Raw genomic sequence first — 17566 nt, 5'->3', positions numbered from 1 at the left:
AGATGATAAGCTTTTCTCCTGTCACTAGGGACTTGAGTTTATGAGGAGAAAAATGCTTTGTGTCCCAACATGATATTCATTATGAATTATATATTGACCTCTACAATAATATAGCACAAAAGACACCTTTATTTTCAGCCCTCTTGATTTAAGCATATAGATTTTTAAGTATTTATAGTTATTCTTAGAAACAGAAAACCCTTTGAAAATATTTAAAAATTTCTTAATCATAGTATCTGAAGAAATTAGATACTTCCCCAAATCCTCCATAATTCTACATTTTTATAACTCATACAGTTAAAGTCCAAATTACGAAACTAAAGACAATGAAAATGTCAGCTTTTAACTATTCATTAATGTTCTTGGGCCACAATTCCGCAAGGGTTATGTCTAGGAGCTGAATAGTACTCCTGTCTCTTATGTTCAGTGTGCCAAGAAAGCTCTGCAGGCTGCACATTACTTCTTAACTTTATTGTTCCCTAGAAGTCAAGCTGCCAGTACCAGTCTTTCCTGTATTCTTGGGAACTCTAATCTTAAATTACCCTTCCCATCCATTTTTTAATCACTAATCTCTCCCTCTTGGCTATTATAAAATGATGTAATATTTTTCATACTACCATTCACCATTTCTGGGAAACATTTTTTTTTACTAATTATTTATTCTCTTTACATCCCAGTTATAGCCCCTCCCACTATCCTCTGAGTCCCACTCTCACAAGCCCCATTACTCCCTCATAGTCTCCTTAGAGAAGAGGAAACCTCCTCCCCATGTGTCCCAACACACTTTGGCATATCAAGTCATAACAGGACTAAGCATTTCCTCTCCCATTGAGGCCAGACAAGGCAGCCCAGCTAGCTGAAGGGGATCCAAAGACATACAACAGAGTCAGAGACAGCCCCTTGCTCCAAATGTTAGGGAACTCACATGAAGACCAAGCTGCACATCTGCTGCAAATTTGTAGGGCGTCTATGTGCATGCAGCCCATGCATGCTGGTTGGTGGATTAATCTCTGTGAGCTTCCATGGGCCCAGGTTAGTTTACCCTGTAAATCTTCTTGTACTGTCCTTGACCCCTCCAGCTCCTTCATTCCTTCCCCTAACTTCCACAAGACTCACCAGATTCTGCCTAATGTTTGGCTATGGGTCTCTACATCTATTTTCATCAGCTGCTAGATACTGTCTTCCTATCAGAAGACAGTTATGCTAGGGTCCTGTCTGCAGGCATAGCACAGCATCATTAATAGTGTCAGGGGTTGGCTTTCTCGCATTAAGTTGGGCCTCTCTCAGTCTCTGCTCCATCTTTATCCCTGTACATCTTATAGACAGAACAAATTTCAGGTTGGAGGTTTTGTGGGTGGGTTGGTATCCCCTTTCCTCCACTGGGAGTCTCACCTGGCTACATGAGGTGGCCACTTAAGTCTCCATATCCCCACCTGGTAGGAGTTTCATCTTAAAGTCATTCTCATAGACTCCCAGGAGCCTTCCCTGTCCCAGGTTCCAGCTCACCCCAGAGATGCCCCACCACCACCACCACCACCACCACCACCACCACCACCCACTGATTTACATTCTCCCTCCCATCCCTATCTGCCCCAATGCACACACCTGATTCCCACCCCAGATTCTCTTCCCTTTCAGTTCCCTCCTTCCATTGTGGCTAATATCCACTATGAGTGAGTACATAATATGTTGGTCTTTCTGGGTCTGGGTTACCTCCCTCAGGATGATATTTTCTGGTTCCATCCATTTGCCTGAAATTTTCATGATGTCTTTGTTTTTAACAGCTGAGTAATATTCCATGGTATAAATGTACCACATTTTCTTTATCCATTCTTCAGTTGAGGGACATCTAGGTTGTTTCCAGTTTCTGACTATTACAAATAAAGCTGCTAAAAACATAGTTGAGCAAGTGTATTTTATGGATTGGTGGAGCATCTTTTAGGTATATGCCCAGGAGTCGTATAGCTGAGTCTTGAAGTAGAACTATTCCCAGTTTTCTGAAGAAGAAAAAAACAAAAAAAAACAAAAAAAAAAAAAACATTTATTTCCACAGTGGTTGTACAAGTTTGTACTCTCACCAGCAATGTTCCCCTTGCTCTACATCCTCGCCAACATGTGCTACATCTTGAATTTTTGATCTTAGCCATTCTGAAGGGTGTAAATGGTACCTCAGAGTTCTTTTGATTTGCATTTCCCTGATGAGTAAGGACTTTGAATATTTCTTTAAGTGCTTCTCAGCCATTCAAGATTCCTCTGTTGAGAATTACTGTTTAATTGGGTTATTTGAGTTGTTGGTGACTGATTTCTTGAGTTCTTCATAAATTTTGGATTTTAGCCCTCTGTCAAATATAGCGTTCATGAAGATCCATTCCCAATCTATAGACTGCCATTTTGTCCTATTGACAGTGTCCTTTGCCTTACAGAAGCTTTGCGGTATCATAAGGTCCCTAAGATCAGTTGTTGATCTTAGAACCTGAGCCATTGGTGTTCTGTTCAGGAAATTGTCCACTGTGCCAATGCTTTCAAGGGTATTTCCCACTTTCTATTCTATGAGATTTAGTGTATCCAGTTTTAGGTTGAATCCTTGATCCACTTGGACTTGACTTTTGTGCACAGTCATAGATAAGGATCTATTTTCATTCTTCTACATGCAGACATCCAGTAAGACCAGCACCATTTATTGAAAATGCCTTCTCTTTTTCCATTGTATGATTTTGACTTCTTTGTCATAAATCTAATGTCCATATGGGTTTATTTCTGGGTCTTTGATTCTATTCCATTGATCAGTATTTCTGTTTTTATGCCAATACCATATGGTTTTTATTACTATTGCTCTGTAAGACAGTTTGAAATCAGGGAAAGTGATAACTCCAGAAGTTCTTTGGTTGTTCAAGATTATTTTAGCTATCCCAGATTTTTTTTTTTTGTTTTTCCATATGAAGTTAAGAATTGCTCTTTTAAGGTCTGTAGAGAATTATGTTGGAATTTTTATGGGGATTGCATTGAATCTATAGATTGATTTTGGTGGGGCGACCATTTTTCCTGTGTTAATCCTACTGATCCATGAGCCTGTGGTATCTTTCTGTCTTCTGATATCTTCCATATCTTTCTCAAATGCCTCCTTAACACAGTAAGTAGAGGTTGCACATCAGTCTAATAATCTGAAGGTTCTGAGACTTTGAAACTCTACAAGGATTAGGAGATATCTTATATCTCAGGCACCAACCACTGAATTCTTGCTGTTCCTCTTACCATTGTAGTTACCAGGAGGTCTCCTCAGATCTCAAATGTCAATACCCTTTTATTGCAGACTTTTGAACTATAGATCCAAGGTATATTAAAATGATCCTCTTGGTGTACTTTTTCTTAATCCTTTTTCTTTGTGCCATTTGAGCTACATAGCTTGAAAATTATATTGTAAACCTTTAAGTAGAGAGAGAATATGTATTTGTCCTTTCTGAAAGCTAGGAAGGAGTTTTTAACGTAATACTAGTGCTGAAATGATATCTTATTTTAGATGTCAGCAAAATATTCTTGGGTTAGTAACGTATCCTTCTACTTAAATAACTGAGCTGTTAAATCATGGCTGAAAAATATTTTAATACATTAATGATACATACTAATGTTTCTGATATTTCATATTTGTATGTACAGGTACATCTGTATGTATGCACATATTTGTGAAGGTCAGAGGTCAACATCAGGTGTCTTCCTCTGTTCTTTTCTTCCTTAGTTTTTGAGACAGTCTCCCATAGAACCTGGAGCTCCCATATGTGTGGCCTGGCTGGCTGACAAACTCCAAAGACTCCTGTCTTTGTCTTCATAGCAACAGATTCCAAGAGCACACTGCCTCAGCTGGCTCTTTTATGTAGGTACTATGAATCAAACACAGGTCCTCATGGTTGTGTAGAAACAACTTTCACTGATAGAGACATCTTCTTAGCCCCTGACAGCTTATATTTTTACCATAACATTCCTTTAAGGATTTTTATTGGCCATGTTCAAAATCATGTTATAATTTTCCAAGTGCTTTAATGATTTTATTTACTTATAAAATGATTAAATTATATGTTTAATAAAATTTCATTATTGGCGTATTTGTGATAATAAAAATGATAATATGCCTGCCCATCTTAACTTTAACATGCATTTTTATGGTAAGAATCTTGCCATTTAAGATTTAGAATAGCTAAAATGGGCAGAAGAAAATGGGTAGAATCCCTAATAGAGTCAATAGATTATATCTGAGAGAGAGAAAAAGAGACGTGGTAAGCAGCTTTGTCTTTGATAGTTGTAGTTCGGGTGGCCTTAGGAGGTATGTATAAGGTGTGTTTGGAACTCTTATTACTATGCCTGCTGAGCGGGGATAATGCTGAAAGATATATGATATAATTGAAATAAATACTGGAGAGACCAGATATAATTTTCACTGCATTATTTGAAGAAAGAACTTTGTATCTATGGTTGTTGTGCTTGCATATGTGTCTGTGTACTGCTTTTCTGCTTGGTGCCCACAGAGGCCGGGGAGAGTGTAGGAGCCCCTGGGACTAGGGTTTTGAGCCACTCCATGAGTGCTGGAAATCAAACCTGGGTTTCTCTGGAAGAGCAGCAGTGTTCTTAACCACTGAGCCATCTCTAGTACCCTGAAGAAAAAATATTTAACACTCTCTCTAAAGCAACTTATATGTCCACAGGTGAAACCATTTATTCAACATGCATTGAATACTTATTGAATAAGCTTAGAAAAAGAGAATATGCTGTCTTTAAGAGCAATAGTGTGAAAGTGATCTGAACATATCATGTAGGTAGAACTTTCTTAAGGCTGGAAGGATAACTGAGCAGTAGTTATGAGCTCTTGTTTCTCTTTCAGAGGATCCAAAATTAGTCCCAGTATCGACATTGAACAACTCAGAACTACCTATAACTCCAGTTCCAGGGGATTCAATGCCCTCTTCTACCTGCTGTGGTCACCCGTACACACAATACATAACCACACAAAGATAACATGCACGGTCACATAATTTAGAAAGAAAATACAGTCTTAATTTTTTCATTTAAGATTTGGTTGGGTAGTTTAAGACTCTAACACTCTAAAAGATGGAAAGCACCAGACAAATATAAGGAATTACATTATTCAGGCCTTGCTTTTTTTTTAATTAGGAAGCAATTTCACACAAGTAGATAACGAATGAGGAATGGGTCTTATAGGAGATATCAGAAAGCTTCTTAGACTATGTGAATACAGTAAATCACAACTCTCATAGCAAGAGGAGTAAGAGTGAGTAGATTCTGAACTAAACGTGAGTGCCCATTCAGGTTACTTCAGGTAACATCTTCCAAACCAGAAATGGTTACATACACTTCTTTAGTCATAAAACAAGAGAAAATAATAAATGATCCATTCTGTGAGTGCGACGATGAGTGACTGCCCTAGATTTCAGGTGCTGTCCCATGATATCCTGGGATGTTTGTTGGTAGAAAAAACAAATGCTGCTTCAGGAAATCAGATGCATATCCCTTTCAGGAAGAGGTGTACAAGTGATACTACAGGCACTGAGAAACTAGAGTACATGAGTTCAAGGCCAGGCTTGGATACATAACAGACCCTGTCCAAAAAATAACTTCAGCTAATAAGGTACAGAATATAGAGCACATATTAGATAATTCTGGAACCAGTAAGCCATCTTTTTCATATATGAGGAAGTTATTTCCTGCCTTTACCTTTCCCCATGGTAGCCATAACAATTCTTAGTTTCAGAATCAAATTTTCTTTCCATTTTAAAGCAGAAAATAAAAGATCAATGAAGTTGAATAAAAAGTATATGTTAAAAAGGTTCTAAGTAGTTATACAAGGAAAAAGTACTTGAGAAAATATAGATAATTTTCCTTCAGGCTTTTTTTTTTTTTTAGAAATAACTTGTTAATTGCTTTTGAAGATCTGAGATGCCTTTTTAAATATATTTTATACTCTCGCCTTAAATTGCTATCTTACTACAAACATTCGTTCTAGAATGGTTATTCTATTCAGATCTCTAATGTTTCATTGAAGAGCTTGAAAATTGTCATTAGTAACCTATGAAAGAATAAATACAGCCTGTGAAGTCACATTGTTTTTATAGCTGAAAATCAAATCTATGGTTGTAATCTGTTATGCCCAGAAATCCTCTAAGACTGAACATACCAACAGATTTATGCTGCTCTCGACCTTGGTCAAATGAGCTGCTTATTCCAGAAGGCAGTGATTACTGTAGAGACTCCTAACTCTTCAGAATCCTGAGAACAAGCATTGGGAATGCTCAGCAGTTGGTAGGACAAGTATATAAACATCCCCACCCCGCCCCTACTCCCAAGCTCAGAGAACATCACAGAAGATGAGACAGAAAGAATATATGCAGAGGGAAGTCCCACACCAGCGGATCCCGGACCGCAGCAGCTCTCTGCTCCCAAACCCCGTGGGAGAGAGACCTCACCGCCTGATCAAGTGGGCACTCCTGAGGCTGCAGAGCGGAGGAGACCACCAACACTGCCCACCCCTGCCCACATCCCTGGCCCAAGAGGCAACTGTATAAGGCCTCTAGGTTCCCGTGGGGAGGGCCCGGGAGCGGCAGGACCCCTGCGCCTGAGACACTGCCGGAACCTGAAGGAAACAGACCAGATAAACAGTTCTCTGCACCCAAATCCCGTGGGAGGGAGAGCTGAACCTTCAGAGAGGCGGACACGCCTGGGAAACCAGAAGAGACTGCACTCTGTGCACATCCAGGCGCCAGAGGAAAACACCAAACGCCATCTGGAACCCTGGTGCACGGAGGCTCCCGGAAAGAGTGGCACAGATCTTCCCGGTTGCTGCCACAGCGGAGAGGACTTAGGCAGTACCCCACGAGCAAACTTGAGCCTTGGAACCGCAGGTAGGACCAACTTTTCCCCTGCAAGAAACCTGCCTGGTGAACTCAGGACACACAGAGGCAAAATTCCTCTAAGGCCGGGCACTTCCTGTGTTTACCGGAAGTCCCACACCCGCGGATCCCGGACCGCAGCAGCTCTCTGCTCCCAAACCCCGTGGGAGAGAGACCTCACCGCCTGATCAAGTGGGCACTCCTGAGGCTGCAGAGCGGAGGAGACCACCAACACTGCCCACCCCTGCCCACATCCCTGGCCCAAGAGGCAACTGTATAAGGCCTCTGGGTTCCCATAGGGGAGGGCCCGGGAGCGGCAGGACCCCTGCGTCTGAGACACTGCCGGAACCTGAAGGAAACAGACCAGATAAACAGTTCTCTGCACCCAAATCCCGTGGGAGGGAGAGCTGAACCTTCAGACAGGCAGACACGCCTGGGAAACCAGAAGAGACTGCACTCTGTGCACATCCAGGCGCCAGAGGAAAACACCAAACGTCATCTGAAACCCTGGTGCACGGAGGCTCCCGGAAGGAGCGGCACAGATTTTCCCGGTTGCTGCCACAGCGGAGAGGACTTAGGCAGTACCCCACGAGCAAACTTGAGCCTTGGAACCACAGGTAGGACCAACTTTTCCCCTGCAAGAAACCTGCCTGGTGAACTCAAGACACAGGCCCACAGGAACAGCTGAAGACCTGTAGAGAGGAAAAACTACACGCCCGAAAGCAGAACACTCTGTCCCCATAACTGGCTGAAAGAAAACAGGAAAACAGGTCTACAGCACTCCTGACACACAGGTTATAGGACAGTCTAGCCACTGTCAGAAATAGCAGAACAAAGTAACACTAGAGATAATCTGATGGAGAGAGGCAAGCGCAGGAACCCAAGCAACAGAAACCAAGACTACATGGCATCATCGGAGCCCAATTCTCCCACCAAAGCAAACACGGAATATCCAAACACACCAGAAAAGCAAGACCTAGTTTCAAAATCATATTTGATCATGATGCTGGAGGACTTCAAGAAAGACATAAAGAACTCCCTTAGAGAACAAGTAGAAGCCTACAGAGAGGAATCGCAAAAATCCCTGAAAGAATTCCAGGAAAACACAATCAAACAGTTGAAGGAATTAAAAATGGAAATAGAAGCAATCAAGAAAGAACACATGGAAACAACCCTGGACATAGAAAATCAAAAGAAAAGACAAGGAGCTGTAGATACAAGCTTCACCAACAGAATTCAAGAGATGGAAGAGAGAATCTCAGGAGCAGAAGATTCCATAGAAATCATTGACTCAACTGTCAAAGATAATGTAAAGCAGAAAAAGCTACTGGTCCAAAACATACAGGAAATCCAGGACTCAATGAGAAGATCAAACCTAAGGATAATAGGTATAGAAGAGAGTGAAGACTCCCAGCTCAAAGGACCAGTAAATATCTTCAACAAAATCATAGAAGAAAACTTCCCTAACCTAAAAAAAGAGATACCCATAGGCATACAAGAAGCCTACAGAACTCCAAATAGATTGGACCAGAAAAGAAACACCTCCCGTCACATAATTGTCAAAACACCAAACGCACAAAATAAAGAAAGAATATTAAAAGCAGTAAGGGAAAAAGGTCAAGTAACATATAAAGGCAGACCTATCAGAATCACACCAGACTTTTCGCCAGAAACTATGAAGGCCAGAAGATCCTGGACAGATGTCATACAGACCCTAAGAGAACACAAATGCCAGCCCAGGTTACTGTATCCTGCAAAACTCTCAATTAACATAGATGGAGAAACCAAGATATTCCATGACAAAACCAAATTTACACAATATCTTTCTACAAGTCCAGCACTACAAAGGATAATAAAGGGTAAAGCCCAACATAAGGAGGCAAGCTATACCCTAGAAGCAAGAAACTAATCATCTTGGCAACAAAACAAAGAGAATGAAAGCACACAAACATAACCTCACTTCCAAATATGAATATAACGGGAAGCAATAATCACTATTCCTTAATATCTCTCAATATCAATGGCCTCAACTCCCCAATAAAAAGACATAGATTAACAAACTGGATACGCAACGAGGACCCTGCATTCTGCTGCCTACAGGAAACACACCTCAGAGACAAAGACAGACATTACCTCAGAGTGAAAGGCTGGAAAACAATTTTCCAAGCAAATGGTCAGAAGAAGCAAGCTGGAGTAGCCATTCTAATATCAAATAAAATCAATTTTCAACTAAAAGTCATCAAAAAAGATAAGGAAGGACACTTCATATTCATCAAAGGAAAAATCCACCAAGATGAACTCTCAATCCTAAATATCTATGCCCCAAATAAAAGGGCACCTACATATGTAAAAGAAACCTTACTAAAGCTCAAAACACACATTGCACCTCACACAATAATAGTGGGAGATTTCAACACCCCACTCTCATCAATGGACAGATCATGGAAACAGAAATTAAACAGAGATGTAGACAGACTAAGAGAAGTCATGAGCCAAATGGACTTAACGGATATTTATAGAACATTCTATCCTAAAGCAAAAGGATATACCTTCTTCTCAGCTCCTCATGGTACTTTCTCCAAAATTGACCATATAATTGGTCAAAAAACGGGCCTCAACAGGTACAGAAAGATAGAAATAATCCCATGCGTGCTATCGGACCACCACGGCCTAAAACTGGTCTTCAATAACAATAAGGGAAGAATGCCCACATATACGTGGAAATTGAACAATGCTCTACTCAATGATAACCTGGTCAAGGAAGAAATAAAGAAAGAAATTAAAAACTTTTTAGAATTTAATGAAAATGAAGGTACAACATACCCAAACTTATGGGACACAATGAAAGCTGTGCTAAGAGGAAAACTCATAGCACTGAGTGCCTGCAGAAAGAAACAGGAAAGAGCATATGTCAGCAGCTTGACAGCACACCTAAAAGCTCTAGAACAAAAAGAAGCAAATACACCCAGGAGGAGTAGAAGGCAAGAAATAATCAAACTCAGAGCTGAAATCAACCAAGTAGAAACAAAAAGGACCATAGAAAGAATCAACAGAACCAAAAGTTGGTTCTTTGAGAAAATCAACAAGATAGATAAACCCTTAGCCAGACTAACGAGAGGACACAGAGAGTGCGTCCAAATTAACAAAATCAGAAATGAAAAGGGAGACATAACTACAGATTCAGAGGAAATTCAAAAAATCATCAGATCTTACTATAAAAACCTATATTCAACAAAACTTGAAAATCTTCAGGAAATGGACAATTTCCTAGACAGATACCAGGTACCGAAGTTAAATCAGGAACAGATAAACCAGTTAAACAACCCCATAACTCCTAAGGAAATAGAAGCAGTCATTAAAGGTCTCCCAACCAAAAAGAGCCCAGGTCCAGACGGGTTTAGTGCAGAATTCTATCAAACCTTCATAGAAGACCTCATACCAATATTATCCAAACTATTCCACAAAATTGAAACAGATGGAGCCCTACCGAATTCCTTCTATGAAGCCACAATTACTCTTATACCTAAACCACACAAAGACCCAACAAAGAAAGAGAACTTCAGACCAATTTCCCTTATGAATATCGACGCAAAAATAGTCAATAAAATTCTGGCAAACCGAATTCAAGAGCACATCAAAACAATCATCCACCATGATCAAGTAGGCTTCATCCCAGGCATGCAGGGATGGTTTAATATAAGGAAAACCATCAACGTGATCCATCATATAAACAAACTGAAAGAACAGAACCACATGATCATTTCATTAGATGCTGAGAAAGCATTTGACAAAATTCAACACCCCTTCATGATAAAAGTCCTGGAAAGAATAGGAATTCAAGGCCCATACCTAAACATAGTAAAAGCCATATACAGCAAACCAGTTGCTAACATTAAACTAAATGGAGAGAAACTTGAAGCAATCCCACTAAAATCAGGGACTAGACAAGGCTGCCCACTCTCTCCCTACTTATTCAATATAGTTCTTGAAGTTCTAGCCAGAGCAATCAGACAACAAAAGGAGATCAAGGGGATACAGATCGGAAAAGAAGAGGTCAAAATATCACTATTTGCAGACGACATGATAGTATATTTAAGTGATCCCAAAAGTTCCACCAGAGAACTACTAAAGCTGATAAACAACTTCAGCAAAGTGGCTGGGTATAAAATTAACTCAAATAAATCAGTTGCCTTCCTCTATACAAAAGAGAAACAAGCCGAGAAAGAAATTAGGGAAACGACACCCTTCATAATAGACCCAAATAATATAAAGTACCTCGGTGTGACTTTAACCAAGCAAGTAAAAGATCTGTACAATAAGAACTTCAAGACACTGAGGAAAGAAATTGAAGAAGACCTCAGAAGATGGAAAGATCTCCCATGCTCATGGATTGGCAGGATTAATATAGTAAAAATGGCCATTTTACCAAAAGCAATCTACAGATTCAATGCAATCCCCATCAAAATACCAATCCATTTCTTCAAAGAGTTAGACAGAACAATTTGCAAATTCATCTGGAATAACAAAAAACCCAGGATAGCTAAAGCTATCCTCAACAATAAGAGGACTTCAGGGGGAATCACTATCCCTGCACTCAAGCAGTATTACAGAGCAATAGTGATAAAAACTGCATGGTATTGGTACAGAGACAGACAGATAGACCAATGGAATAGAATTGAAGACCCAGAAATGAACCCACACACCTATGGTCACTTGATTTTTGACAAAGGAGCCAAAACCATCCAATGGAAAAAAGATAGCATTTTCAGCAAATGGTGCTGGTTCAACTGGAGGGCAACATGTAGAAGAATGCAGATCGATCCATGCTTATCACCCTGTACAAAGCTTAAGTCCAAGTGGATCGAGGACCTCCACATCAAACCAGACACACTCAAACTAATAGAAGAAAAACTAGGGAAGCATCTGGAACACATGGGCACTGGAAAAAATTTCCTGAACAAAACACCAATGGCTTATGCTCTAAGATCAAGAATCGACAAATGGGATCTCATAAAACTGCAAAGCTTCTGTAAGGCAAAGGACACTGTGGTTAGGACAAAACGACAACCAACAGATTGGGAAAAGATCTTTACCAATCCTATAACAGATAGAGGCCTTATATCCAAAATATACAAAGAACTCAAGAAGTTAGACCGCAGGGAAACAAATAACCCTATTAAAAAATGGGGTTCAGAGCTGAACAAAGAATTCACAGCTGAGGAATGCCAAATGGCTGAGAAACACCTAAAGAAATGTTCAACATCTTTAGTCATAAGGGAAATGCAAATCAAAACAACCCTGAGATTTCACCTCACACCAGTGAGAATGGCTAAGATCAAAAACTCAGGTGACAGCAGATGCTGGCGAGGATGTGGAGAAAGAGGAACACTCCTCCATTGTTGGTGGGATTGCAGACTGGTAGAACCATTCTGGAAATCAGTCTGGAGGTTCCTCAGAAAATTGGACATTGAACTGCCTGAGGATCCAGCCGTACCTCTCTTGGGCATATACCCAAAAGATGCCTCAACATATAAAAGAGACACGTGCTCCACTATGTTCATCGCAGCCTTATTTATAATAGCCAGAAACTGGAAAGAACCCAGATGCCCTTCAACAGAGGAATGGATACAGAAAATGTGGTACATCTACACAATGGAATATTACTCAGCTATCAAAAACAACGAGTTTATGAAATTCGTAGGCAAATGGTTGGAACTGGAAAATATCATCCTGAGTGAGCTAACCCACTCACAGAAAGACATACATGGTATGCACTCATTGATAAGTGGCTATTAGCCCAAATGCTTGAATTACCCTAGATCCCTAGAACAAAGGAAACTCAAGACGGATGATCAAAATGTGAATGCTTCACTCCTTCTTTAAATGAGGAAAAAGAATACCCTTGGCAGGGAAGGGAGAGGCAAAGATTAAAACAGAGACTGAAGGAACACCCATTCAGAGCCTGCCCCACAGGTGGCCCATACATATACAGCCACCCAATTAGACAAGATGGATGAAGCAAAGAAGTGCAGACCGACAGGAGCCGGATGTAGATCGCTCCTGAGAGACACAGCCAGAATACAGCAAATACAGAGGCGAATGCCAGCAGCAAACCACTGAACTGAGAATAGGTCCCCCGTTGAAGGAATCAGAGAAAGAACTGGAAGAGCTTGAAGGTGCTCGAGACCCCAAAAGTACAACAATGTCAAGCAACCAGAGCTTCCAGGGACTAAGCCACTACCTAAAGACTATACATGGACTGATCCTGGACTCTGTCCCCATAGGTAGCAATGAATATCCTAGTAAGAGCACCAGTGGAAGGGGAAGCCCTGGGTCCTGCTAAGACTGAACCCCCAGTGAACTAGACTATGCGGGGAGGGTGGCAATGGGGGGAGGTTTGGGAGGGGAACACCCACAAGGAAGGGGAGGGGGGAGGGTGATGTCTGTCCAGAAACCGGGAAAGGGAATAACACTTGAAATGTATATAAGAAATACTCAAGATAATAAAAAAAATAAAAAAAAATTAAAAAAAAAAAAGAATATATGCAGAAGTGTACCATAAAAGATAGGCTTCTGGATGTGACATAGCTGATGCAAGAACTCATGGCCACTGTGGCTACATATACAAGATATCCACGAGATCAAACCAATTAAAAAAAATTTAGCATGGGAGACCATGCCAAGACAGGCCCTGACAGTGCCTGGAGTACTAGAAACCAGAGACCAGATGGCCCAGAGAGCTATGATAGAACTAAATATGACCAACAACAACAACAACAAAAAAAGGACATTAGCCTAGCATAATCATTGAGGCTTCATGGTAGAGTGCTTGCCTAGGAAGCACAAGGCCCTGGATTCGGTCCCCAGCTCCGAAAAAAAAGAACAAAAAAAAAAAAAAATCATTGAGGCTTCAACCAGCAACTAATAACAAACAGATGCAGAGACCCATAGCCAAACCTTAGGCAGAGCTCTCGGAATCCTGCTGAAGAGGAAGAGAAAGGATTGTGAGAGCCAGAGGACAAGGATATCTCATGAGAACCCACAGAATCAACAAACCTGGATTTATAGGGGGTCACAGAGACTGAAATGGCAAGAGACAATCAATTGCTCTAACCTAGCCTCTCAGTGTATATGTTATGGTTGTGAGGCTTGGTGTTTTTATGGGATTCCTAAGAAGGAGCAGAAGCAGTTTCTGACACTTTGTCTGCTTTTGGAACCCTTGTCCTCCTATTGGGTTGCCTTGTTTAGCCTGTATCTAAAGGGAGGTACCTAATCTAACTGCAGCTTGATGTACCCTGTTTGGTTGATACCCCTGGAAGGCCTGCCCCTTTCTGAAGGGAAATGAAGGAGTGGCATTTGATGTCTGCTGAGAGAGATTTACTTTTCTTTTGGCGGAGGCCATTGGTAGGTTTACCACATCCCAGTAAATGATCCTATACACATTTCCATATGGAAAGCACTAATTGTATTTAGTTGGGGGTAAAAACAAATTAGGCAGTAGATGGAAAACATGTTGAGGGAGGAGAGAGAGCAGGAGCAAGGCAATGAGGGATCCATATGGCCAGGATACATTGTATACATCTATGAAATTTTCACAAAATTGAAAAAAAAAAAAACCACAAAAACCCATAGGGATCAGAGTCAAGTTCTGCTGTTCTTTTTAATATCTTAATCAAAAGTTGACCCAGGTATGGTTCTGTTTAAAATAGCTGTTGTAAAATCTACTTTTATAGAATTATAGCAAGGTTTAAATGAGAAATAAATGTAAAAATAACAGCATAATACCATCATATAGTGATATTTAGTAAACTTCATGTGTCCTTTCTTCCCTTTAAAAATATTTAACTTTGATATTGTGGTTATTAATTTTTAGATTGTGTATAGCAATTCAAGAAGCCAATGTACTAAAAACAGGGAAAACACAATTGGAAAAGCAGATCAAAGAGCTACAAGCAAAGTGCAGTGAATCAGAAAATGAGAAATATGAGGCTATTTCAAGAGCCAGAGATAGCATGCAGCTGTTAGAAGAAGCTAACATTAAACAGAATCAGGTAAGAAAACATGGAAATATATTTACAAAACAATAAGATCCCCACATGCCCCACAGGCCCTAACAATAAAGGGATCAGCAGCTACTGAATAAATGCATGGAAACAAATGACACATCCCATTACCAAATAATTATGCTGTATTTTAAATGGTAAGAGTAATATAAAATATGCTAACATACCTATCATTTTTCAAAAATATATTTAAGTATCAGACTTGGGTTTTTTTGTTTGGTTGGTTTGTTTTTTTTGTTTTGTTTTGTTTTTTAATTTGGGGGAGTTGGTTATTTTATTTATTTACATTTCAAATGTTGTCCCCCTTCTAGGTCTCAACCCCCTCCCCCTGCAAATCTCCTATCCCATCCTTCCTTCCCTTTCCCCTTTGCCTCTAAGAGTGTGGTCCCCCAACCACCCACTCACTCCAGCCTCCTAGCTCTAGCATCCCCTTACTCTGGGGCAACAAGCCATCACAGGACCAAGGGCTTCCCCTCCCATTGATGCCAGATAAGGCCATCCTCTGCCACATATGTAGCTGGAGCCATGGACCCATACATTTGTACTCTTTCATTCCTGGTTTAGTCCCTGGGAGCTCTGGGGGAGGGGGGTCCAGTTAGTTGATATTGTTCTTCCTGAGGGGTTGCATTCCCCTTCAGCTCCTTCAGTACTTCTTCCATTGGGGTCCCCAGGCTCAATCTGATGGTTGGCTATGAGTATCTGCACCTGTATTAGTTAGGTGCTGGCAGATCCATGGCCCCCAGTATCAGACTTGTTTTGTCTCCGTACCCTGAGTCACTATTCTTCATCCTCTATACCATCATAGTACTTTATTAGAGTGTACTCAATGAGGTGACTCCTAGTCATGTTTCTTTCGTTGGTTCTTTCGTTTTTATCTGTACAATCCCCTCATCAGGCAGAAGCTTAAGTGGCAGAGGTAAAGGTAGCTCAGAAGATTAGATGGATTCGTCAACTCATTCTTTTTTTCAACCCCTTAACCATTTCTGTACTATCCTGAGTCATGCTGTCTTAAAACTGTTTCCCTTTGAATGAATATAATCTATAAAAGACAGAGAGTAGATATTTTTTAATGTAACAACCCTTTTTATAGAATTCACTATAGCATTAATGTGTTTATCAGAATTTATATACTATATAATCTGTGCAGAATATTCCAGTAGGAAAAGCACGGGTATAAAGGAAATGCTTTATTTAGATTTTTCAAGAGAGATACTAAAAATGTAAAAGGTGTAAATTGGATTTTACATACCTAGTAAAGCACTTGGCAGGGTGCCATATGCCTGCAATCCCAGCAGCCAGAAGTAAATCAGGAGGATAATGAAGTAAAGACCAGCGGGTCCTACATAGTAAGACCCTGATTCAAAAACAAAAAAAGAAAGGAAGAAAGAAATTCTGTCTCCAAATCCAAACTTTGGAATTGCTGAAGAATTTATGCCTTTCACCTAGTTCCCATCTGTGACTTAAATTCTGTCTCTCTACTCTTGGAACAGTTAAAATATATGTAGTAGGTCTTGGGATCTAACTCAGTGGCAGAATATTTGCCTAGCATATGTGAAGCCCTTGCTTTTAACATTAGTACCACACTGGAAGCTCAGTTTATAGAGCCAGACAGGAAACTTACAGACCAGCAAGGTGGAGAAGTACCCATAACACACATATGCTTGTAAATTGTTCGAAACACCCAAGTTAACAGAAAATTTAAGACCAGGACAAAGTTACTTGTCTTTACCCTCTGGAGCATAATTGTATAAAAACTTATCACATGTTGTATAGCATATAATGGAGAAAAGATGGGGGTACCATTTCCTGTCTCTTACTTGAGTCTTAAGGCAACAAATCCTTTAGAAGCAGCCTATGGCTATTATACTCATTTCCTTCTTGACTCATTGCATATTACTGCTAGAGGATTTCCATCTTGTGGTTGTTTGTTCAAAATGATCTTTTTTAATGGTTTACCTTTTTAAATTTATGTATATGGGTATTTTGCCTGTATGTATTCTTTTTTTTTTTTTTTTTTTTGGTTCTTTTTTTCGGAGCTGGGGACCAAACCCAGGGCCTTGCACTTCCCAGGCAAGCGCTCTACCACTGAGCTAAATCCCCAACCCCGCCTGTATGTATTTCTGTACAGCATGTGTGGACAGTGTGCACAGAGTCCAGAAGAAGGGCATGAGATTCTCTAGAACTGGAGTTACAGATAGTTACTAGACACTGTATAGATGCTAGAAACCAGCCCCTGGTCTCCTGGAAAACATCCAGTACTCTTAACCTCTGAACCATTTAAGGATTCTCAGAATCTGATAAGAAGCAGGGTCTATAGCCCTCTTCCTCATTATCTCATATTCCTCAAAGTTATTAAGTCATAACAGCTGTTCCTTCTCACAGTCTTTTTTTTTTAATTCTGTACACATAGTGTTTTGATCATATCCATTCTCATTTCCCTCCTCTTACTCTTCCCAGCATCTCCCAAATACCCATTACAACTTCATGTCCTACTTCAGCTCTGATTATTGTCAGAGAAGCTTCTTTTTGCAGTGAACAACAGTTAATTCAGGGACTCATATCTGGTCAGAATGTAGAGAATCCATGACTTTGGAGTACTCAGTCCTAAAT

General features: G+C 40.3%; 1 protein-coding gene across 17 annotated transcripts in view; it reads left to right on the top strand.

Annotated features, from left to right (window-relative positions):
* Positions 1 to 17566, top strand: part of Sclt1 (sodium channel and clathrin linker 1) — a 158798-nt gene that overhangs the window by 73816 nt on the left and 67416 nt on the right. For 16 of the 17 annotated variants that reach the window (XR_015659671.1, XR_015659670.1, XR_015659673.1 and 13 more), the window contains 1 exon segment: positions 14767 to 14944. Coding sequence is in view for 9 of the 17 variants with exons in the window: in XM_087616678.1 (XP_087472804.1) it covers positions 14767 to 14944 (178 nt within the window). In the remaining 8 variants the exon portion in view is untranslated. 17 annotated transcript variants of the gene reach the window in all.

The sequence above is a fragment of the Rattus norvegicus genome, chromosome 2, assembly GCF_021556685.1.
Source record: "Rattus norvegicus strain SHRSP/BbbUtx chromosome 2, alternate assembly SHRSP_T2T, whole genome shotgun sequence".
Taxonomy (NCBI): Eukaryota; Metazoa; Chordata; class Mammalia; order Rodentia; family Muridae; genus Rattus; species Rattus norvegicus.
This window is presented reverse-complemented; position numbering and strand designations above follow the sequence as displayed.